Below are 26091 nucleotides of genomic sequence, written 5' to 3' on the forward strand. Positions count from 1 at the left end.
GGAACTTGGAGTGTGAGGGGAAAGATCCAGTTGTTGTGGTCCACGTGGGTACCAACAACTAGGAAGAACAAGGAAAGAAGTTCTGCTGAGAGAATTTGGGCAGCTGAAGGCTAAATTAAAATGCTGAAGCAAAAAGCTAACAATCGGGGTGTTATGTGAAAATTGGTTGCGGGTTAATAGGATCAGAGAGCTAAGTGCGTTGCTCAATTGGTGTGAGAGAAATGGATTTGACTTTGTGGGACATTGGTATCAGTTTTGGGAAGGAGGGAGCTATTCCGATGAGATGGGCTCCATTTGAACCATGCTGGGACCAGAGTCATGGTGATCACGTTATAGGGTAACGTAATTGGTGGAAATGTACATAATTCACTGACATTAAGTTGGTGTTTCATTTTAAGAGACAGGTCTGACATGATTATGTAAAGGGTTTTTAGTGCGTTTTTGTCTTCAGATTTTGGAGTTTCATAAAAGGTGTCATGCTTTTTCTTAAACATGGAATGTTTCACTTTGTTTTATTTGTGAAAACCTGCATTGGTTTTCACCTGCAAAGCTCCAGGACGATTCCAGGGTTTTGAAGATGTTGGCCAAAGCAGTAACTTTGAAACTGCCAGAGTTTTGGGAGCAAGATGCCGATGCTTGCTTCATACAAGTCAAAGTTCAATTCGCGCTTTGAGAAATCTCTGCTACCAACACAAAACATTTCTATGTGGTAGCGTTGCTCAGTAATTCCCTGGCTATGAGAGTGGTGAGCCTCCTAGAACACCCAGCTGAACACAGTTTGTGTTTTAGGTGTTGGAGTTCAATAAAAGATGTAACACTTTTTTTCTTAAACATTGAACACCTCACTTCATTTTATTTGTGAAAACCTACAACATTACTATGTCTGTGGATAGCACCTTAAACTAAATAATTGGGGCTGTGTTCAGAAGTTTGTAAAAGTGAGGATATAACAAAAGGGAAGGAGAATGCAAGGGAGGTTACTAAATTCTCCACAATAAATAAAGAAAAAATATTTAGAAAAGGAAAAGAATTTAACTTAAAAAGAATGAAGAATATTGGACTGAAGGTGTTTTATTTGGATGCACATAGTATATGAAATAAGGTAGATGATCCTGTAGTGGAGTTAGAAATTGGCAGGTATGACGTTTATGGCATCAGAGATTCCTGGAGAAAGAAGTTCAAAGCTGGGAGCTAAATACTCAAGGATATGTATCCCATTGAAAGGATGGGCAGGTGGGCAGTGGAGATTGAGAGGTTTTGTTGGTGAAAACAGTTAAATCAAATCCTTAGGAAGAACAGATGAGACATAGAATCAGAAGATGTAGAATCCTTGTGGGTAGAATAGAGAATCTGCAAGGATAAAAAGATCCTGATGAGAGTTAGATACAACCCTCAAAAGGATAGCCAAAATATGGGGTACAAATTAAAATGGGAGATAGAAAAGGCATGTAAAAATGGCAATTTTACAATAGTCGTTGCGGATTTCAATATGCAGGTAGACTGGAAAAATCAGGTTGGTGCTGGATCCCTAGAGAAAGAATTTGAAGAATGCCAACAAGTTGGCTTTTTCAAACAGCGTATCGTCGAGCTCTTTAGGGAAGAGGCAAATTTTGATTGGGTCCTGTGTAATGAACCATATTTGATTAAGTAAAGGAACCTTTGGGAGTTAGGGATCATAATATGATAGAATTCATCCTGCAGTTCGAGAGAGAGAGAAGCTAAGATTTGATATTTCACTATTACCGTGGAGTAAAGGGAACTACAGATCATGAGAGAAGAGTTGGCCCAACTTGATTGGTGGGGGACATTAGCAGGGTTGACAGAGGAGCAGCAGTTACCACTTAGACCAACCAATTGTTGACCGACAACAAGAAATATCCTGTGCTTTCTGAACAATCTTTTCAGATCTCATAATCTTGGTCAAATAAATAAACGTACGTAACATTTTGAACAAACCCAACGGATTTTAATAAAAGTTTGCTCCAATACACAATTTACTTCATTTTAAATTACTGAAAACAGGTTTGTTTTAAAAAATTACTAAAGCATTCACAACCAACAGTGGAGTACAGTAGTCCGTTTCGTTGCGAATCACAAGATAAATGTAGATACGTAGAAGTTTCCTTGTATTTAAAATTATTCTTGCTTAATATAAAAGTTTGCATGTTCTCAGACAGGCAAAAATGTCTTTATAAAATCTCATCAAATTTCAATATATTTTGATTCATCAGCATTGTGAAGGAATTAGTACAAAAAGGACTCAACCCAGAACTACTCTTAAGTAATTTAACTGGTAAGTTTTACTTTTGTTACTCATATCAATGCCGAATTTTAATTACTTACTTTACCTTTTATGAACTATAAGTACATCTACCACAGTGTTTATATGTGATGAATTTAGCACAGAAAATTGGCATCAGGAATAAAGCCCGAGGAATGAACCTCCTTTGTCAATAGATGAAGCTTCACAAGATAGTAATCCATTGTGTAAACAATTACTCATTCATTGGAAGCACCTTGAACCCATGTGCATTAATGTAAGTGAGAAAGATTGTTGCCCTCCTTTCAATCACGTCAATCAGCTTCTCTATTCCTCTGCGACCACCCTGGCTCTCCCAGTACAGCTTGTCCAGGAATAGAGACTGAAGAAGCCTCGCTCGAAGAAGTCCATTCTTCAAGATAGAGATAGCAGACTCCGGAAATCTACAGAATTTAAAAAATAAGGAATTGTAATGCTGTTCATAACCTCCTTCCTAAGTGCACATTATATGGAAGTAAACCATGTCATATTTTGAATTACAGGATGAGCCAGCTGCCTCCTAAATTCCATTGATTAATTGATTTACTTAGCTATTTATTTATTTATTGAGATGGAGGACAGAATAGGCCCTTCCAGCCCTTCAAACTGCGTTGCAGACAATACCGACTTAACCCTAGCCTAATCACTGGCCAATTTACAATGACCAATTAACCTATGACTAGTACGTCTTTGAACTGTGGGAGGAAACCAGAGCACCCAAAGGAAACCCACGCAGTCACGGGGAGAACATACAAGCTCCTTACAGACAGCAGTGGGAATTAACCCTGGATCACTGTACTATAAAATGTCGTATTAGCCAGTATGCTATCGTGCAGCTCCAAGCTTGCCACATCTAATCACAGGATCTTCGGTATCCTCCCATCCAGGTTATCACAATCTCTGCTGCTTACATCCAATTGTGTTTGTCTCACTTATCACCATTGCTAAACTAGATCCCCAGCCTCTAAATAAATGAAATTAAAGTTCTTGGCTGAAATGTTTAGCTTTAATCAATGCTGACCCAATAATTGAATGACTCCAAATGGCAAGTTTACTCAAAATTGCTCTTTATCTCCCCACATCATGGTTATAACTGAAATTAAATTCTTCCATGAGGCAGTATTTTGGAATGCAATTTGCTAAGAAATTTTTGCAGTAGAAAATTTAGCATGACATACAATTGATGCAGTTTTGTTTATTTGCCTGAAAATCACCGTTACGCAAGAAATACATTTTAGTGATTAGCTCCATTTTACAGAACTGAAAATAATGTGTCGTCAGTGTAATAACAGAAACGTTTACTAATTTACTGGAACACTGTTGTTTGCATCTGAGTAATATAAACACAGCTCTTTCGAAAGTGGGCATTAGATTGTGCAACACACATAAAATGCTGGAGGAACTCAACAGGGCAGGCAGCATCTATCAAAAAGAGTGAATGGTCGACATTTTGGGATGATTGCTTTGTACTTCTTCCTCCCCTCCCCCACCTTCTTACTCTGATTTCTCCCCTTCCTTTCCAGTCCTGATGAAGGGTCTCAACCTGAAGCGTCAACAGTTTACTCTTCTCCATAGATACTACCTGGACTGCAGAGTTCCTCCAGTATTTTGTGTGTGCTTTGGATTCCCAGCATTTGTAGATTTTCTATCGTTTTGTAGCGGTGTGCTACAAACAGCGCTAAAATTACGACACGGAGTCGGTAACTGCAGTCGAAGGAAAAAACTTTATTCGAAAACTTCAGCCTCACTTTTAAGCCTCTGTCAACCGGCCCCCCATGGCGAAGAGGCTCCAAAGCTCTGTGCTCGCAAACCCCCGTAGGCTATCTAATTGTGAGTCGGTTCGCATACGCTAGGAAATGAGCCGCCACATAACCCCCCCCAGAACCGGCGATACACCCCCCAATGTCCACAGCCTGGGCCAGAACCTGCTTGGGAGGTCGGCCTCTGCGCCGAGGCGCCGGAAACTCGGCCGGTTGCGCCAGGTCCACATGGGCCGGCTTGAGGCGGTCCACCGTGAAAACCTCCTCCTTCCCCCCAACGTCCAGCACGAACGTGGACCCGTTGTTCCGGAGCACCGTAAACGGCCCCTCGTATGGCCGCTGCAGCGGTGGCCGATGCCCGCCCCTTCGTACAAACACAAACTTACAGTTCCGTAGGTCTTTGGGTACGCAGGTCGGGTGCCGCCCATGCTGTGAAGTGGGTATGGGGGCCAGGTTACCGAGCTTCTCGCGAAGTCTGCCCAGGACTGCAGCGGGTTCTTCCTCTTGCCCCCTCGGGGCTGGTAGGAACTCCCCGGGGACGGCCAGGGGCGCGCCGTATACCAACTCGGCCGACGAGGCGTGCAGGTCGTCCTTGGGCGCTGTGCGGATGCCGAGAAGGACCCAGGGAAGCTCGTCCGCCCAGTTGGCTCCTCGCAGGCGGGCCATGAGGGCCGACTTCAGGTGACGGTGGAAACGCTCCACTAGCCCGTTCGACTGTGGGTGGTAGGCAGTGGTGTGGTGCAGCTGAGTCCCCAAAAGGCTGGCCATAGCTGACCACAGGCTGGAGGTGAACTGGGCGCCTCTGTCGGAGGTAATGTGGGCTGGTACACCAAAGCGGGATATCCAGGTGGCGATCAGGGCTCGGGCGCAAGATTCGGAGGTGGTGTCGGTGAGCGGGACCGCCTCTGGCCATCTTGTGAACCGGTCCACGATAGTCAGGAGGTAACGCGCTCCGCGCGACACTGGCAGGGGGCCCACGATATCCACATGAATGTGGTCGAAACGCCGGTGGGCGGGATGGAACTGCTGCGGTGGGGCTTTGGTGTGCCGCTGAACCTTGGCCGTCTGGCAGTGCATGCACGTCCTGGCCCATTCACTGACCTGTTTGCGGAGTCCGTGCCAAACGAACCTGCTGGAAACCATCCGGACAGTTGTCCGGATGGAGGGATGCGCCAAGTTATGAATGGAGTCGAAAACACGTCGCCGCCAGGCTGCGGGGACGACCGGACGGGGCTGGTTGGTGGCGACGTCACAGAGTAGGGTCCTCTCACCTGGGCCCACGGGGAAATCCTGGAGCTGCAAACCAGAGACTGCAGTCCTGTAACTCGGAATCTCCTCATCTACCTGCTGTGCCTCTGCCAGTGCCTCAAAGTCTACCCCTTGGGAAAGGGCATGAACGGTAGGGCGAGAGAGCGCATCCGCCACGACATTGTCCTTACCCGAGACGTGCCGGACATCCGTTGTGTATTCAGAGATGTAGGACAGGTGGCGTTGCTGGCGGGATGACCAGGGGTCGGATGCTTTCGTAAACGCAAAGGTAAGCGGTTTGTGGTCCGTGAACGCGGTGAAGGGCCGACCTTCTAGGAAGTACCTGAAATGCCGGATTGCCAGGTAGAGCGCCAACAGTTCCCGGTCAAAAGCACTGTACTTGAGCTCGGGTGGCCGCAGGTGTTTGCTGAAAAACGCCAGGGGTTGCCAGCGACCTGCGATGAGCTGCTCCAGCACCCCACCGACTGCCGTGTTTGATGCGTCCACTGTGAGGGCGGTAGGGGTGTCCATTCTGGGATGTACTAGCATTGCGGCGTCAGCCAAAGCTTCCTTCGTTTGAACGAAAGCGGCGGCGGACTCCTCGTCCCAGGTAATGTCCTTGCTCGGACCCGACATCAGGGCGAACAGGGGGCGCATGATCCGGGCAGCTGAAGGGAGGAAGCGGCGGTAGAAATTGACCATACCTACGAATTCCTGAAGGCCTTTGACCGTGGTGGGTCGGGGGAAGTGGCGGACCGCATCTACCTTAGCGGGCAGAGGGGTTGCCCCGTCTTTAGTAATCCTGTGGCCCAGGAAGTCAATGGTATCAAGTCCGAACTGGCATTTGGCAGGGTTGATTGTAAGACCGTACTCACTCAGTCGGGCGCAGAGTTGACGGAGGTGGGACAGATGCTCCTGACGACTGCCGCTGGCTATGAGGATGTCATCCAAATAGATGAACGCGAAGTCCAGGTCCCGTCCCACCGCGTCCATTAACCGCTGGAACGTCTGTGCGGCATTCTTCAGGCCGAACGGCATGCGGAGGAACTCGAAGAGGCCAAACGGGGTGATGAGAGCCGTCTTGGGGACGTCGTCAGGATGCATCGGGATTTGATGGTACCCTCGGACAAGGTCGACCTTGGAGAAGATCCGGGCGCCGTGCAGGTTTGCCGCAAAGTCCTGAATGTGCGGCACAGGGTAGCGGTCCGGTGTGGTAGCCTCATTCAGCCTGCGGTAGTCGCCGCACGGTCTCCAGCCCCCCGTCGCTTTGGGCACCATGTGCAGGGGGGAAGCCCAGGGGCTGTCGGACCGCCGGATGATCCCCAATTCCTCCATTCTCTGGAACTCCTCCTTCGCCAGTCGGAGCTTGTCCGGGGGAAGCCGCCGAGCACGGGCATGGAGGGGTGGTCCCTGTGTCGGGATGTGGTGCTGTACGCCGTGCCTGGGCATGGCTGCTGTGAACTGCGGTGCCAGAACCGATGGGAACTCCGCCAGGACCCTGGTGAAGTCGTTGTCGGACAGCGTGATGGAGCCGAGGTGAGGGGCTGGCAACTGGGCCGCGCCCAGGGAGAACGTCTGAAAGGTCTCGGCGTGTACCAGTCTCTTCCTGGGCAGGTCAACCAGCAGGCTGTGAGCTCGCAAAAAATCCGCACCCAGAAGCGGTTGGGCTACGGCGGCCAGTGTGAAGTCCCACGTGAACTGGCTGGGGCCGAACTGTAGCTGCACCTGACGGGTGCCATAGGTCCTTACTGTGCTGCCATTCACGGCCCTCAGGGGGGGACCCGGTGCCCTGCTGCGAGTGTCGTAACTTGTCGGAGGTAAAACGCTGACCTCAGCCCCAGTATCGACCAAAAAGCGGCGTCCCGACCTGCTATCCCACACATACAGGAGGCTATCCCGATGGCCAGCCGCCGTAGCCATCAGCGGCGGCTGGCCCTGGCGTTTCCCGGGAACTTGCAGGGCGGGCGGCAACGGCGGGCTTCTGCGCCCCACCGCTGGTGGTAGAAGCACCAGTGGTCATTGGGCCGGGGGTTAGTGGGCTCTGCGGCCGGGCCTGGACTGGTTTGCTGCCGGGAGCGTGGCTGGGAGATCTGTGCGATGGACGCCCCGCTCACCTTTTTGGCGTTCCACAGCAAGTCCGCCCGGGCTGCCACCTTCCGGGGGTCACTGAAATCCGCGTCGGACAGCAGCAGGCGTATGTCCTCGGGCAGCTGCTCCAGGAATGCCTGCTCAAACATGAGGCCTGTGTGTCCCTCGGCCAGAGACAACATCTCGTTCATTAAAGCCGATGGAGGTCTGTCGCCCAAGCCATCCAGGTGCAGTAAGCGGGCAGCCCGCTCGCGCCGTGAGAGTCCGAAAATCCTGAGGAGCAGGGCTTTGAATTCCGTGTACTTGCCGTCTGCCGGGGGCGACTGTACGAACTCCGCGACCTGGGCAGCTGTGTCCTGGTCGAGGGAGCCCACCACGTAGTAGTAGCGGGTGTCTTCTGAGGTGATCCGGCGAACGTGGAATTGGGCTTCGGCTTGCTGGAACCAGAGGTCCGGGCGCTGTGTCCAGAAACCCGGCAGTTTCAACGAAACCGCATGAACAGAGGCGGCGTCGGTCATTTCTGGTCCAAAAATCGTTTGGACCGTCGGGGTCACCAATTGTAGCGGTGTGCTACAAACAGCGCTAAAATTACGACACGGAGTCGGTAACTGCAGTCGAAGGAAAAAACTTTATTCGAAAACTTCAGCCTCACTTTTAAGCCTCTGTCAACCGGCCCCCCATGGCGAAGAGGCTCCAAAGCTCTGTGCTCGCAAACCCCCGTAGGCTATCTAATTGTGAGTCGGTTCGCATACGCTAGGAAATGAGCCGCCACAGTTTGTGATTAAATTGTGCGAGCTGGTGTTTTGTTCAGGTTCAAAATATTCTCCATTTTAATGCAAGAAATAAGAGTAAAACCAAGCCACAAGACTTTTTGAACTTTTTTTCAGTAAGAACGTAGTAAATATTGGCACATTTTGCTGCACAATACCTATATGCCTTGGTTACCCAAAATATCCTGTGGGACAATTCCAGGCATGTACAGAAGTTCTATGTATAGTGGTCAACACTTATCCCTCTGCCAGCAGATTATCTGGTCAATATTATGACGTTTCTTGTGGGAGCCTGCTATCTGTATTTCCGCCATTACGACAATGACTACAGTTCAAAACTAACAATCTTACACTTTGCAAGGTAAGAAATGCCACACAAATGCCTCCCTTCCTTAGCATGGCAAACAAAAATTAATTATTTTGGGTTTTCCTGTAATTCTCAAAACAGTAGAAATATGAATAAAGTGAATTTGCTTCTTTGTTTGCTCTTGTCAATAACAAAAATAAGTAAGGGCAGGAATTTGGGATCTGAAAACACTCTGGGTTTCAGATCTGATAATGGACAGGATCTACTGTGTTTCCCTGGGAATTGTGAGACTGCAACTGAATTCTCCTTCTGAAATTTATCATTTTAAGGGGATTCATATTCTAACGGTATAAAGCATTTGTCCTAACTGTTGTGGAAATTTATGTACATACGTCATAACCATCTGGGCTATTTGCATGCTGGTTAATCATTGCAGCTTTTTAGACAATCTGCAGATTTCCCAATCTCAATGGAATATTTTATCATGAAAAATGGACATAAACACATTCCATTTTGCAATACTTCTTCCCCAGATGAATGCACAACTTGGCATAGATGAAATAGACTGAATATATTCTTTTTCCCATATACAGTATTAAGGACTTAAGGCAATTTTAAGATGCTGAATTTAGACAAAGGACTCGCATCTGTGCTATTAACTATTCCCCTGCACTATTAACTTAACTATTCCATTAACTATAAAAACTACTCTCTGCAATCTGCTGATACTTCCAGAATGATAGTCACCCACCTGCTTTAACCTCATAAACTATTTTATGGTGAGATGCTGCCCCTGGTCAGTAAATTACTCCTCCTTCAATGCCATCACTTGGTTAATGGTCTATGTTGATTCTCTGTCTGTCCTGCTTTCATTCACCAGCCCACTCTGAGATTTTCCCTAACTTTTCCACTTAAAGTCCTTGTTCCTCCTGCTGTTGGTTATCTGATCAGTTTGAGTCTCACCCCTTTTGTTTTCAAAATTACCACACTGTCTCTGAAGCATAATACTCAGCAATGTCATACTTAACTGGGAACGAGGAAATCTACTTTCCAAGCCCGTTGACGTCACACATTTTGGGTTATTGAATCTTCACGTTAGGTAATTATCATGTGATAGGCAAGCTATGAAGTCCTTGTCACTGGTTGCCTTACAGGTCTTCTGGAAAGTGACTTTACCTGGAAACTGACTAAGGATCAAGATACTATGTAAATATAAATATGTTGCAGCAATCATTACTCCAAAGTGGAATTACAAACTACTGCTAGACAGGGCATCTGATCAATGCTTCCCTCCATTTGCTACATCAGAATGCAGACCTGCTAATTTTGATCATAGGTAATATGTTAAGATATCTAAAACATCTAACAAACTTCTATAGATGTCTCGTGGAGAGTATATTGACAGGCTGTGTCATAGCCTAGTATGGAAACACCAATTCCCCTAAACAGAAAATCCTATAGAATGTAGTGGATATGGGTCAGTCCATCATGGGAAACATCCTCCCCACCGTTGACCACATCTATATGAAACACAGTCATAGGAAAGCAGCCTCCATCATCAGGGATCCCCACCACCCAGGACAAGCTCTCTTCTCACTGCAGCCATCAGGATAAAGGTGCAGGAGCCTCAGGACTCACATCACCAGGTTCATGAACAGTTATTACCCCCAATCATCTAGCTCTTGAACCAGAGGGGTAATTTCACTCAACTTCACTTGCCCCATCATTGACACGTTCCCACAACTAATGGACTCACTTTCAAGGACTTTTTATCTCATGTTCTCGCTGTTTTTAGTTTATTAATTATTTATTTATTTGTTTGTTTGTTTGTGCATTTACACAGCTTGTTGTCTTCTGCTTTCTGGGTGAATGCCCGAGTTGGGCAGTTTTTCATTGATTCTGTTATGAGTTATTCTGTTATTCTATTTTATTGAGTATTCCCACAAGAAAAAGAATCTCAGGGTTGTATATGGTGACATATATGTACTTTGATAATAAACTTACTTTGAACTTTTGAACTTTTATGCTTGTTCGATCCAATACATCAATAAGACTCAACTATGCTCCACTCTCAGTAAAAGGCACCATGCCCAATTTGCCATATATTTATTCAAAATTAAGAGGTACTGAAGATAGAGTTCTATTTTAAATAAAAATGGTCTGGCATTCAAATGCTAAACATTTTGAAGAATCAAAGCTTAGATCATGTTCACATTCGTGATAATTTGATCATGTTATACACCACTTATAAATACTTTTGTAATTACATACTGTGTCCCAATGATGAATGTATTTGAAATTTATTATTTAATAAAAAGCTGATGTTACTCCAATACTTTTCTAGTCTCAAATTTCAAAACATCAGATTGCTTTAAGTTATGGGAAAAGACTTACAAGGTTACTGCAAGTATCTCTAGGCATTCTATATTGTTCTTTGGTAAAGCAAGTAACAAGGTGGAACTACTGAATTAACATCTTTTATGAAATGCAATTAACACCCTACAATTAGCAGCAAACAGCATATCGAAAGTTATAGTCCTTAAGGATGTAAAGTACTGTATACACATTCAGTATATACAGTACTTCAGCTATTTATGAGTGCAAAATTAAAGTTCTCTTTGACGAACATAATATTGAAACTTCCTCGTTTGCTTTGTTAAATTTCCAGAAGGATGCATGAAGACTTCTCCATACAGAGCATTAAAACAATTTGAATACCAAACTGTTTGGGTGTCAGGAGGAAAGGATGGGAAGGAAGAAGAGAGTATTCTGAGTAAAAAAAAATTCTAGCATTAATTAGAATGTCTCTCATGACTAGGATAGTTTTGGATATTAAATGCACTTGTTGGCATGCCACATCAGCATACCATTGATATTTAACGCCAGAGACTGAAATACTGTTTCTAGACAAGTAAACAAAGCTGAATTTCCAACGTGAAGAGTGTTGTATAACACTGGCTGCATGCCTCACACTATACTAGTGAGGGTACTCAGTAATTATCCAAGAAGTCTAGCAAAAAGAGAGACTGGGCTCATTATTAGTACAAACCTAGCGTCTATATGCTGTCAGATCACTTTCCCATACAGGACTCCAGCACTTATGTACCACTGTAACTAGGGTAAGCTAAGAATATGGAGCCAAAAGGGATCGGGACTTTCTCTTCTGACCCTGAGCAGATAGCAGGCTGCTGCCGTGTACCACTTATCTCCTTCCTGAAACTTAAAGGCAGCCAATACCTGTTACCCTATTTCTGCCAACCTGATTCATGAGACCTTTGCTGTGCATACCCATTCTAACCAACCTCACTCTTCTTTGTAATAAAAATAGAAAATACTGGGCACACTCAGCAGGTCAGGTGGCAACCATGCAGACAGAAAACAGTATTTATTTATTTATGGAGATACAGCGCAGATTAGGCCCTGCCGGCCCTTTGAGCCAGGCTGCCCAGCAACCATCGATTTAACCCTATCACGGGACAAGTACAATGACCGATTAATCTACCAACTGGTATGTCTTTGGAAAGTGGGAGGAAACCAGATCACCTGGAGGAAACCCATGTATTCCACAAGGAGGGCATCCAGACTCCGTACTGGCAGCAAGGGGAATTGAACCCTGGTCGCCTGTACTGCAAAGCGTTGTGATAACCACTACACAACCCTTCTTCAGAACTGGAATAATAAGAAAAGAAAGATATTTGCAGAGAGAAGGAGAAGAGGAGTAGAGAACAAAGGGTAGAGACCAAGTTTGTTCAAGTAATATAGTTACTTTTGGTGCTGACTGGTTAACCTAGAGGAGTGGAAAAAGTGGGAGATGAAGGAGAAGCAGAAAGAAAATCAACATGCCGGAACTCTGAGGTGCAAAACACAGAAGATGCTGGAAATCCTGAAAATAAAGAAATACTATAGTGCTGGAACTGCACAAAAAATCAGGCGTCCCTGTAAAGATGGAAAAATAGAGTTAATTCACAGGTGGGTGGTCTTGCGTCAGAAATTTGCAGTTTCAAGATACACAAGAAAGGCTGGTTGTTTGAAATGGTTGAATTAAATATAGACTGCCAAAAGCTGAGGTGTTGCCAGCAGGAGATGTGGAGCTGCTGCCTTGAGTTTACATTAGACTTCATTGGCACAGAGCAGGGGGCCAAAAATAGAGAGATGGGAATGAGAAGGGAATTGAGAATTACAGTGGCAAGTGACTAGAAAGCAGTCATCCAAGCTGAATCTGGATTCTCTTAAATAGGAATCTCATCATGAGCATCCAATGCCATACATTAAACTGTAATATGTGCAACCGAACTGCTGCTTCGACTTGAAGGATAGCGCGAATTGTGAATTATAATTCCCGCAAAACATTAACTTGGCATTTCCATCTCCACAGGGGCAGCCGGATTTGCTGAGTATTTCCTGCATTCTCCGTTATTTCAGCTTACTAGTACCTGGTTTGCTCTGCCTCTCCTCGTTCCAGAAGGATAGTTTCTCTGCCTCCTGCCTTTATTCATCTCCCTGTTCTTCAGACAGATCAGCATTGATTTCCCAGACAGTACTGAAAGCAACTGTATCACCTGAATAATCTTTGTCCCCACCTATCACGGAATTACCTTAGTTTTCTCCACCCACACCCCCGCGACGTACAGCGTTCTTTATTTTCTCAACTTTCGTTGACCTGTAATACTGATTCTGCTTCTTGCTTCACAAATGCTTCGCAACTACTCGATTTCCCCGGTACTGTCAGCAGAACGTTTAGGTTTTCACTATCTTCAGTTCCTAACTTATAAATCGCTCTCTTTTGTGACCGGCATGTTGAATCTTGGAGCATAATCAGCAAAGTGGGAAATTATTTTGTGTCAGGGAACCCATGTTAGAAATGCTCAAAAATTTCAGCGTGGCAGTTTATGTATGTCATTGCGTTTGGACCTAAAGACAATGCCACACCACAGTTACGTTAATATCCAGGGCTACTTTTTTTTAAATGACTACACACTGCTTACTAATGGAATATATTCTTGAGATCGATCCCATTTCTAAATCATGTCCATAACTGGTCACAATGAAGGGGCAGAACATTCCAGTGATAAGGGTCTTGAGAAAAACAAGGATGCACACTGCGATTCCATCCACAGCTGTTGTCAGTATAGTATAACTAATAAACTCAGCAGTGCAGGTACAGGTGGCAGCAGGTGCTGGGATCTGGAGTGAACAACAAGCTGCTGGAAGACCTCAGCAGGTCAGGCAGCATCTGTGGAAGCAAAAGGATAGACACGTATTGGGGTGACACCCTCAGTCTGGCCTGGAAGTGTAAAGGGGAAATAGGGAAGACGATTTGATGGGTTGTCAGGAGGGAAAGGGAGGGATGGAGATAAACGACACAAGCTGGCAGGTGTTCTATGAATGCAAAAAGGGCTGCCGATGTGTAATTTGATTAGAAAAGAAGGTGTTGAGTGGAAACAAGGAACGGAGGGACACGGGACAGAAGGGGAGGAGGGAGAAACCAGGTGAGTAGAATGCACAGGTGGTAGGCAGAGGGAACCAGATGAGGGGGGTGGGAGGACAAGGGAAAAAACTGGGAAATGGCCTGCTGGAGTGGGAGGGGGTAGGATGATTTGGAAAAAGTGTCTGTGCCAGAGGACCCGGGTGGATCAGGAGGAGAGAGGTAGGAACTGAGAGGCTGTCTGTACCCGAAATTGGAGAGCTCAATGTTCATGCTGTTGGGTTGTTAAACACCATCACCATTGCCACCTCCCAGCTTCTGTCACTAATTCCACCTGCCTATCAATGCCTCCTCACCTCAAACTGCCTATCGCTTGCCATTTCCTGCCTAACTCCTCCCCCTCAACTCGTTCTACTGGCTATTCTCACATTCCTGATGCAGAGCCTCGCCGTTAAACATTGACCATCCCTTCCCCCCCCACGGATTCAACCTCACCCACTAAGTTCCTCCAGTTCCAGCAGCAACCTAACAAACTGGTAGCATGGTAGAATGTACTTATAAATGCTCCCCTTGCATGTCTACACAGAGCAGAAAGACAACACAGAGTTTGCACACTGAAGCTGGTAAGGCTCTTGTCCAGCAACTCCTGTTGACCACCAGTCCCATATGGTAGCATCTACACATGAATTCTGATGTTAATACCCATGATCTGTGCCTGTAGTGTCAAACTTCGCATAGTATCCAGTGAAGATTTTTGAATTAATTGTGGATGATTTGCCAAACAAAGTGAAACAACAGCAAAGGGTGAGATTGTTCTGCAGTTCCTCCACAAGACAGAGGCTGCTTCAGCTAAATGGGATTAATTGATATAAAATGCTTTGTTAGCAAAAATACAAAAAAAAATGCTGCAGATGCTGGAAGTCTGATATAAAATCTGTGAATGCTAGGAATAATTAGTAGGTCTGGAGAGAGAAACAGTGGTGAAGGACCTCACATCTGAAGAAGGAAATGATAGAACTATTAGAAATGGTGAAGCATTGCTGGTAGTTGGTCAAATATTTATTTATTTATAGAGATACAGCACAGAGTAGGCCTTTCCAGCCCTTCGAGCTTCACCACCCACTGACTTAACCCTAGCCTAATCACAGGACGATTTACAATGACTAACTAACCTACTAACCCATACGTCTTTGGACCGTGGGAGGAAACCGGAGAACATGGAGGAAACCCACTTGGTCATGGAGAGAACAGACAAACTTCTTACAGACAGTGGTGGGAATTGGACCCCGGTCACTGGCACTGTAAAGCTTTGTGCTAACCACTATGTTGCTGTGCCGCCCCAGTCTGGCCTGGTTGAAATCCCCCGCAATGATCGGGAAGCCACCAGGGTGCGCTGTTCCGCGGCTGCTCAGCTCCCCAGGTGCCGACATGATGTTGGCCAGGGCTGGAATGTACACTGCCACCAGGATGACAAAATAAACTCCCTCAGAGGATAAAATGGATGACACTTGGCCACTAGATGATCTAGGTTTTGTGAGCAGGGCTGAGAGAAAACAACCACGTCTATATACTGTGATGAGTTTATCTCAAAACATAATCTGTTTCTACTACCTGTATTACCATAGCATGATCACTATGGTGTATCTATTTGGCTTCGACACAGTAAATCATCACTCTGAATAAGATACTTACTCAGTTATTCCTTCTAGTACTTTAAAATTTAGGTTATCCTCATTTCTGTCAAAATAGCCTTTATTGTCTATGAAGACCAAATGCCGCGGATCACGTTCTCTGTACAATATGTGAAACAAGTTGATGTCGGCTTGATTGCCACATTTCATTTTCAAGCCATTTTGAACACAGGTATCTTCCTTTCTGGGCCGGAATCCGCAGCAGTTTCGGTCCAGTCGATTATATACCTGGAAGAGAAAGTCTCCCTGAGATTATACTGAAACTACAGTTTACCAACTATAAACATAGAAATGAAAAAAAAACTTTGTTTTGTAATCCCGTGCGTGTACCATTAGAGAACAGAGTGATCATTTAAAACGCGTAAGAAATGCTGACTATGCCTCTGGTAAATTGAACTCAAGATAAAAATGCATCAGCGATATTGTATCCCTGTTACTTTAAAACAACAGTTCACATTGGGATACATTGCACATGGTAGATCAGCTGATTTTAAAATTAATTTTCTAGCCATTCTTTATAGTTCCTCCAGTAACTGGAGCATCACTGAATAAACAATGATTAATTTCACAATCGGTGTTTGCAAAGAAAGTAAATTTGATTTAAAAAAAAACAGGTTTTGAAGTCATACAGGTGGCTTGAAAATGCCACACTTTGAAATCTTTGAGGAAAATGATATACACATTTAAGAATGATAGTGAGCATCGATAATGGAATACCAATAATGATTCTTGAACTGCATTTTGATTTCAGATCTTGACTGTTTCACAGTAATGTTCAATGCTTTCTTTGGACACTTAATTATGGCATCATTTGAACTAAATTTTGCAATGTTGACCTTAAAGATATTTATTTTCAATAATCAGGTGAAATGTGGAAATATTATTTCAAGTATGGATGAAACTGTACTTGTTCTTGTTCCCCTGACCTGGAACAACTAATGATTAAGTGCCAACTGTTCTAACTACCAAGAGATTTCTCCTCCATAGTCCTGAACACAGTTTACATACCACCAAATGCCAATATTAATCAGGCCTTCAATATATTGAAAGCTGCCATTCATAAACAAGAAACAGCCCATCCTGATGCATTTCAAATTGTAGTTGGGGACTTCAATCAGGCTTGTGTAAAGGAATTTCTGCCCAGTTATCATCACAAATAACCCACACCAGGGTTCCCAACACACCTGACCACGCTATTCTACGATAAGGAACACCTACTGTTCCATGCCTGGACCACATTTCAGGAAATCTGATCACTTGCCTGTCTTTCTCCTACCTGCATACAGGTAGAGATTAAAGAGCAAGGCTTCAGCGACATAAGGATAACAAAGAGGAGGTCATGGGAGACAGAGTAATGGCTACAGGATTGCTTCAAGTTTATGGACTGGGCCAAGTTTAAGGATTCATCAGAGGATCTGAATGAATATACTAGGATCATAACAGACGTTATAAAAACAGTCGTAGATGATTGTGTTCCCATTAAATCACTCAGAAACAAAAGATCCAGGTCTGATCTCTGGAAAACAATCTCACGTGATCAGAGGCAAAACCAGATCAAACTTGAATCATTGAAGGATGCTCGACAGCTGTGATAGGCTTTGAATGGCTTTGAATCTTTTACAAAATGAAACCAAGCAACATATTGTAAGTTACAACAAGGCTTCACTCCCAGATGAATGCAATGCCTTCTATGCTCTCTTAGACCATTAAAACATGGAGGAACCTTAAAGAACTCCCACAGCTCCAATGCCCCTGTGATTTCAGCCTCTAAGGCTGAGTGAGAGCATCCTTCAAGGGATCCACAGAAAGCAGCCGGCCAAGATGGGGTACCTGGCCAAATACTAAAGATCTGTGTTGATTAACTGTCTGGAGTGTTCACCAATATTTTTAACCTTTCAGTTCGGCAGTATGAGCTTCAATCAGCTTCAATTGTATTGGTGCTGAAGAAGAACATGGTGACCTGCCTGAGGGACTATCATACAGAATCATGTACATCCACTGTGATAACATGCTTTGAGAAGTTGGTAATGGTAATATCAAATCCTGCCTGAGAAACGACTTGGATCTGCTCTCATCAGTACAACAGATCAACAGCAGATGCCATTTCATTGGCTCTTCACTCAGCCCTGGAACATCTGAACAGTGAAGATACATACATCAGGATGCCATTCTATTAAATGCCATTATATTAAATAATAAAGGACTTAAAGGACAACCTTGTCTCGTACCACAAGATAATTGAAAAAAGGAGGATCTATAATTATTTGTAAGAACAGAAGCAACAGGTTTATAGTATATTAGTTTAATCCATGATATAAAATTAGGACTAAAATTAAAATTTCTCAAAGCATTAAATAAATACGTCCATTCAACTCTATCAAAGGCTTTTTCAGCATCTAATGAGATAACACATTCTGGGACTGTGGGTGATGAAGTATGAATTATATTAATCAATTTTCTAACATTAAAAAAAGAATACCGATTCTTAATGAAACCAGTTTGATCTTCTGAAATAATCTGTGGTAATACCTTTTCTAATCTAGTGGCTAAAATTTTTGTAAGAATCTTAGAATCTACATTTAATAGTGATATAGGGCGATACATAAAGTAGGATCTTTATCTTTTTTAAGAATTAGAGAGATAGTAGCTTCATAAAAAGACTGATGTAATCTCTTCTTAGCAAATGCATCGTTAAAGATTTCACATAACCAAGGGGAAAGCAAAGAAGAAAAAGTTTTGAAAAATGCTACAATATAACCATCAGGGCCAGGAGCTTTCCCTGAATTCATTGATGAGACAGCCTCACCTATTTCGGCCACAGAGATAGGAGCATCAAACAAGCTACGATCTTCACCAATCAGTTTAGGAATATTCAAATTGTTAAAAAAATTATCCATCATGGACAGATCACCATCAAATTCTGATTGATATAAAGATTTATAAAAATCTTGAAAAGTATTATTGATTTCTTTATGATCAGTGGTTAAATTACCATCTTGTTTACGAATTTTAATAATTTGTCGCCTGGTCGAAATAGCTTTTAATTGATTAGCTAACAGTTTACCAGTTTGATCACTGTGAATATAGAATTGAGCTCTAGTCCTAATTAATTGATTTTCAATTGAAGAAGATAATAATAAACTATGTTCCATTTGAAGCTCAACTCTCTTCTTATAAAGTTCTATGGTAGGAGTCACGGAATAAATCTTATCAATTTCCTTAATTTTATCCACCAATAAAGCAATATCTAAATATCTTTATTTCCTTTTACCAGCGGAATACGAAATAATTTGTCCACGGATAAAAGCCTTAAAAGAGTCCCAAAGTATTCCTCTGTCGATTTCTTCAGTATAGTTTGTTGAGAAAAACAAATCAATTTGCTGCTTTATATAGATGACAAATTCTGGGTCTTGAAGCAGAGTAGCATTAAGTCTCCAAGATCTAACATTATTGGAAAAGTCCGGAATCTTAATAGATAACTTCAAAGGTGCATGATCCGAAATAGTAATAGAATCATATTTACAATCAATAACATCCGTTAATAACCGATGATCAATAAGAAAGTAATCAATTCTAGAATAACTATGATATACATGTGAAAAAAATGAAAATTCTTTATCTTTAGGGTTCAAAAACCGCCATATTTCTGTAATTCCCGAATCAACCATAAAAGAATTAATAAGTAAGGCTGATCTATTCGGAAGAGTTCGAATAGGTTTAGATCTATCCATCAAAGGATTCAAACAACAATTAAAATCTCCACCCAATATCAACATATATTCATTCAGATTAGGAAGGGAAGTAAACAAACGTTTAAAAAATTCAGGGCAGTCAAAATTTGGGGCATAAATATTAACTAGAACCACTTTCCGATTGAAAAGTGAACCAGTTATCAACAAAAATCTGCCCTGTGGATCAGAAATAATTTCGTGATGTATAAACAAAATTGAGGGGTCTATAAAAATAGACACACCCCTAATTTTAGCGGTACAATTCGAATGAAATTGTTGACCCTTCCAGAACCTAAAAAAACGTTGATTATCCTCCCTCCTAATATGGGTTTCCTGTGCAAAAATAATATTAGCATTCAATCTATGGAATACCTTAAATATTTTTTTACGTTTAATCAGATGATTTAAACCTTTATTATTTAATATTGCGTTAGAATCTTTAGCCATTGCTATTCGTGAATCTCCTAATATTTTTGGTATTACTCGTAATGAGAAATTATATAAATTATCACTCTATGCTGATGATTTGCTGTTATATATTTCTGATCTTGATAGATCTATTCCCACTATTTTATCCTTGTTGGCTCAATTTGGTAGTTTTTCTGGTTACAAATTAAACTTAGATAAGAGTGAATTATTCCCTTTAAATGCGCAAACTTTATTGAATGACAGGATTCCATTTAAAGTTGTTAATGATAATTTTACCTATTTAGGTATAAAAATTACCAAGAAATATAAAGATTTATTTAGACTGAATTTTTTACCTATGCTTCTTCAAATACAACATCTTACTACAAGATGGTCTCCCTTATTCTTATCATTAGTTGGTCGGATTAATGCTATTAAAATGATGATTTTACCAAAATTTTTATACTTATTTCAAGCCTTACCAATTTTTATTCCTAAATCCTTTTTTGACAACATTGATTCAAAAATTTCCTCATTTGTGTGGCAAAACAAAAACCCTAGGTTAAGTAAAAGGCAATTACAAAAATCTAAAAAAGATGGTGGTTTAGCTTTGCCTAACTTTAGATTTTATTATTGGGCGAATAATATTCGTAATCTAACGTATTGGAAATTGGATTTGGACTCATTATTGTGTCCGCAGTGGGTAAATTTGGAATGCAATGAAGTAAAGGGATATTCTTTATTCTCTGTTCTTGGTTCTTCTCTTCCTGCTGATTTAGTTAAATTTAATAAACAGATATCTAATCCTGTTATTAAACACACATTACGAATTTGGTTTCAATTTCGGAAATTCTTTACTTTGAAAAACTTTGTGCTTGATAGCCCTATTTTATTTAATTTTTTCTTTAAACCTTCCTTGACAGATCAAGCCTTTAGCATATGGAAAAGGAAAGGTATAAAATGTTTTCGTGACCTTTTTTTTTGAAGGTACTTTGATGTCTTTTGACCAACTTTCCAATAAATTTAAATTACCTAAATCTAATTTCTTCAGATATTTACAAATCAGAAATTTTTTACATAAAGTTTTACCATCTTTTCCCAACTCAACTTCAACGGATTTCTCAGATTTGATTTTTACCTTAAATCCTTGTCAGAAGGGATTAGTTGCTTTTATTTACAACATGATTATGAAGATACAACCAGAGATGTCTGATAGAATTAAACAACAATGGGAAAAAGAACTTCGATACAATATACCAACAGATAAATGGGAAAAAATTTTACAAATGGTTAATTCTTCTTCTATATGTGCTAAACATGCTTTAATACAATTTAAAATTGTACATAGAGCTTATATGTCTAAAGATAAACTTGCTCGATTTTATTCTCATATTAACCCTCAATGTGATAGATGTCATTCAGAAGTGGCTTCACTGACCCATATGTTTTGGTCATGTCCCACTTTACATAACTATTGGAAGGACATATTCGTTACCATTTCCTCAATTTGGAACATCGATTTACAACCTAACTTTATTACTGCAATCTTTGGTATACCAAATGAGGATGGTAATCAGTTTTCTCCTTCAATCAGACGAATGATTGCTTTTGTAACATTAATGGCCAGAAGGTCTATATTACAAAATTGGAAAGAAGTAAACCCTCCTACCTCGTCTCAGTGGCTTTTTCAAACTATTTCTTATCTGAGTTTGGAAAAAATTAGGAGCACTATTTTTGACTCGTCAATTAAATTTGAAGAAACTTGGGGACCGTTCATCCGACATTTTCATGTGAATTAATTTGGCCTTTCCCAGACCTTCTCTTTGTTTATTCTTGTTCAGGTATGGAGTTCCGGAGTTCTTTGACACTATCATATACTTATAAACTGTTATTATTGCCCATGTTAGTTTTAGTTTAGTGTTTGTTTCATATATATATTTTCTTTCACACATTTTTAATTTTTTTTTCTTTTTCTTTTGATGATTAGTTTTGTTTCTTTTCATATATAATTATATAGACTTGATTGATTAATGTACTTTTTTGTTGTTGATGTTTAATAGGATATTATTATCCTATTATTAATGTAATCTTAAGTCTATTGTATTCATAACCTATTCATTATTATGTTATGTTTTTTTATATTTATATGAAACTCAATAAAAAGATTGAAAAAGAAAGAAAAAGGATGCCATTCATTGGTACAGTTTGGCATTTAATACCATCATTCCCTCAAAATTAATCGATAAGCTTCAAAACCTTGGCCTCAATACTTCCTTTTGCAATTGGATCCTCGATTTCCTCACTTGCAGACCTCAGATAGTTTGGATTGGCAACAAAATCTCCTCCACAACCTCTATCAGTACAGATGCACCTCAAGGCTGTGTGTTCAGCCCCCTGCTCTACTCATTTTATACTTATGACTGTGTGACTAGGCATAACTCCAATGCCATATTCAAGTTTGCTGATGACTGTCAATGGCTGAATCGAAGGTGGGGCCAATCAGCATATAGGAGAGGGAGACTGAAAATCTGACTGAGTGGTACCACAACAACAACTTTTCAGTCAATGTCAGCAATCCAAGGAGCTGTTTATTGGCTTCAGGAGGAGGAAATCAGAGGTCCATGAGCCAGTCCTCATCAGTGGATCAGAGGTGGAGAGGGTCAGCAACTTTAAATTCCTCAATATTATCAGTTCAGAGGTTGTGTCCTGGGCCCAGCATGGAAGTATAATTACAAAGAAAGCAAGGCAGTCCCTCTACTTTCTTAGAGGTCTGCAAAAATTCAGCATGGCATCTAAAACTTTGACTAGCTTCTAGCAATGTATAGTGGAGAGTATATTGACTGGTAGCACCAGAGCCTGGTATGGAAACACCAATGCCCTTGAATGGAAAAGCCTACAAAAAGTAATGGATATGGCTCAGTCCGTCACAGATAAAAACTCCCCACCATTGAGTAAATCTACTTGTAGCGATGTCACAATACAGCAGCATCCATCGTCAAGGACTGCCACCACCCAAGCTATGCTCTCTTCTCGCTGCTGCCATCAGAGAGAGGGTACGGGAGCATCAGGGCCCACACCACCATGTTCAGGAGCAGTTATTACCCCCCAAACATCAGGCTCTTGAATCAGAGGAAAAAACTTCACTCAACTTCGCTCAACTTCACTCGCCCATCACTGAAACTATGACCTCACGTTCAAGAACTCTCAATCTCATGCTTTCAATATTTATTGCTTACTTATTTATTATTATTATTTCTCTTTTTTTCCTTTTGTACTTCCACAGTTTGTTGTCTTTTGCTTATTGGCTGCTTGTGCATCCTTTTGGGTGTGGTCTTTCAATTATTCTGTTATGTTCTTAGGTTAACTGAGTATGCCCACAAGAAAATGAGCCTCAGGGTTGTATATATTGACTTATATGTATTTTGATAATAAATTTACATTGAATGTTGAAACTGCAAACACTGATCATTGAAAATACCAACAGAAGTCAACAATCTGCATCTTGGGCAACAAGAGAAAATTATGCACTAGGGCACCATATAACTAGGGTTATATTGACACTGTTGACTCTCCTGTCAAATTACGTGAATTGTGCTTGCATTTATATTGTAAGAAGTCTGAGCCAGGTCTTCTACGTACTTCCCACTGCTGCCAAATAATGTCCCTTCACCATAATGTTCCATGAAAAAGCCTTATGAAATCAAACTACAGCCCAATCCCCACTTCATTCATTATTGCAGATTGCAAGATTGCATGTACTACTGAATCTTTGTGAAAACTCTCCTGATTCACACTCAATTCTGTTGCAGGAAAAGAAACCACAGTTTCTTTCCATTCTCCGAATCAAACAATTTATTTAAACTATGTTTTTTTTTTCTTTTCAGTAATTCCTTTCCTTTATGGCTCTCAAAAACCTTGTGGTGGTCTGAGAAACATCATTCTAATATTCTTCACCCCACTGAAATATTTAGCACATTAGACTTCTTACTGCCTTACACAAAGAAAAAAAATCCTATTTTCAAACATCTCTAATTCACTGGCATACTAAATCAAAGATCCCCATGATCCCTTTTTAGACTCCCTTAATTCCTTATTTATTCTTTTTTTTCTACTTTCTTTTTAATGGGTCAAGGGCCTTGACTAATTCACCTTCCTACACGTCAAGTATGCTTCCTTTTCTTTTTTGACTAACTTACAATATTTCTTATCAACCAAGGGTCTCGATCCTTGCCAGTTTTTATCTTTCATGCTCACAGGAACATGATGGTCCTGAACTCTAATCAACTGGACCTCAAAAGTTTCCCACATGTCAGCTGTGGATTTTCTCTTAAACAGCTGCTCCCAATGTACTCTCTCCATTACAGTCTAATCAGCTTTCTCCAAAATTAACATTCTTATCTGAGGGCTCATCTTATCCTTATCCACAACTATCTTAAAACTATGGTAATCTTTCCCAAAATGCTCCCACCCCTGAAACTTTGATCACCTGGCCAAGCCCTTTCCCCAATGTATAATCCAGAAGACCCCCATTCCTGGTTGAATTTTCTACATGGTGTTTCAAGGCCCAAATTTTTAAACAGTTCAACTAGCAGAAGTGATCAGAATGTCAAGTTTTAGCCACAAGCATCCAGCTAATTAGTCAAAAAATGTCAAAGGAATTATCACAACTATTAATTACCTACCCAGAATTTCCTGGTTTTTAAATTTTAAGCATATATAATAAAGTATCACCACTCTACTTTCAATGATATTTTAACTTTTTCTCCTCAGAAAATGCTCTTGGACAAAGCTGGGTAGTACAGTTTATATGCTTTATGCAAAACGGCATCTTGGAATCATGTTCTATATGTTATGAATGTACCACAGCTCTGAGGGGCCGAAGGGGCGGGAGCAGCCCCCTCCTTCCGGAGAATCGTAAGAGCACTATTAATTCGGGTCTCGGACCCAGGCAAATGAGAGACAATGTAATGGTTTTGGCCATGGCTCTTAGAGACACCTGTGCTGAGGGCATGACCCTGCTATGTGACAACTGGGTGGGGATTGCATCACCCTACTTTGATGGACATCTACAACTCTGCAAGTCAAGATAAAAGGGGACTGCAGAAGGCGGTACCCCAGAGAGACGCACCAGAAGGACTCGATCGCTCAACGCTCCCGTGATAGCTGGAAGCCAGTCAAAAGCCACGTGCGCTCCGTAACTTCTCTGCCTGGGGAGCGGGTGGCTGATAATACCGAGAAGGACTTCGAACTAATAACAGGGAAACAAAGCTCCCCTGATTCAACGGTGTTGCTTCGTCAAAGACCCGGGCAAGTTTTCCCATTTCTCCTCACTCTCTCTGAAACAAGTGAAACCCAGCGATTCCCCCAGAAAGACTGAAGGCTGCAGACTTCTGAGTGACTTTTATATGCCCAACGGACAATATATTATCCCCTAGACAACAGTCAAGATTATTTCTTAATGATGATTATTGCTATACCCGCGCTTTAGATTGAGTTTTGCCGATGTATATGTTCTGAATGTTTGTATTAACCTTACTTTTGTGCCCCCTTTATGAATAAAACGTTCGAAAATAGTGCCATCAGACTCCAACGGACCTCTCTATCATTGCTGGTGAGTTATCCAGTTACAGGATACGTAACAACTTGGGGTTTCTCGTCCAGGATTTGACACAAAATTGGGAGGCCAGTGAATCGGGCTTGTAGTCCAAAACTTGAATCTGGTTACGCGGGTAGCCAGACGGGAAACCAGCAAGGATGGACGTGGGTGAATTTATGAAAAACCCAACTGGGGGGGGCGCTAGAGGCGGCCACCAAATCAGAATTGTTAAATTTGGCGAAGGGGTTGAACCTCGCAGAATTGAGGTCGTCCATGAAAAAGCGGGAGGTGCGAAGGGCCTTAACCCAGTATTACATTGGGAAGAAGGTGTTTGAAGCTGAGGTATTGGGAGATATCCCTGAAAAGGTACCATCAATTTGGACGGTTCAGTTAGAGATAGAGAAATTAAGGCTGGAACATGAAATTAAGTTAAAAGAGCTGGAAGCGGCTGAGAGAGAGAAAGAAAGGGCAGAGAGAGAGAAAGAAAGGCAGAGAGAGAGAAAGAAAGGGTTGAGAGAGAGAGAGAAAGGGAGAGGCAAAGACAGTATGAAATTCACCTAAAGGAGCTAGAAGCAGTCGAGAAAGAGAGGGAACGGGCCGAGGAAGAGAAGGAACCGGCCGAGAAAGAGAAACAGAGGCAACTTGACTGGGAGATGGAGAAGATAAGGAACGAGCGAAGAGATCAAGGGTTAGACCGAGCAGAGCGGTTTAATGTTAGTAGGGAGTTGAGATTGGTACCCCCGTTTGAGGAGACCGATGTCGATAGTT

At 42.1% G+C, this 26091-nt stretch overlaps 1 protein-coding gene across 1 annotated transcript in view; it reads right to left on the reverse strand.

The window, feature by feature from the left end:
• Window positions 1-1951: 1951 nt before the first annotated feature.
• gask1b (golgi associated kinase 1B) overlaps window positions 1952-26091 on the reverse strand; it is a 48192-nt gene continuing 24052 nt past the window's right edge. The window contains exons 3-4 of the mRNA XM_059964932.1: window positions 15590-15816; window positions 1952-2703 (exon numbers count right to left, since the gene is read on the reverse strand). Of these exons, the coding sequence (XP_059820915.1) occupies window positions 2496-2703; window positions 15590-15816 (435 nt within the window). The 3' untranslated portion in view covers window positions 1952-2495. The remainder of the gene's footprint in view (window positions 2704-15589; window positions 15817-26091) is intronic.

This window comes from Hypanus sabinus, chromosome 3 (assembly GCF_030144855.1).
Source record: "Hypanus sabinus isolate sHypSab1 chromosome 3, sHypSab1.hap1, whole genome shotgun sequence".
NCBI lineage: Eukaryota > Metazoa > Chordata > Chondrichthyes > Myliobatiformes > Dasyatidae > Hypanus > Hypanus sabinus.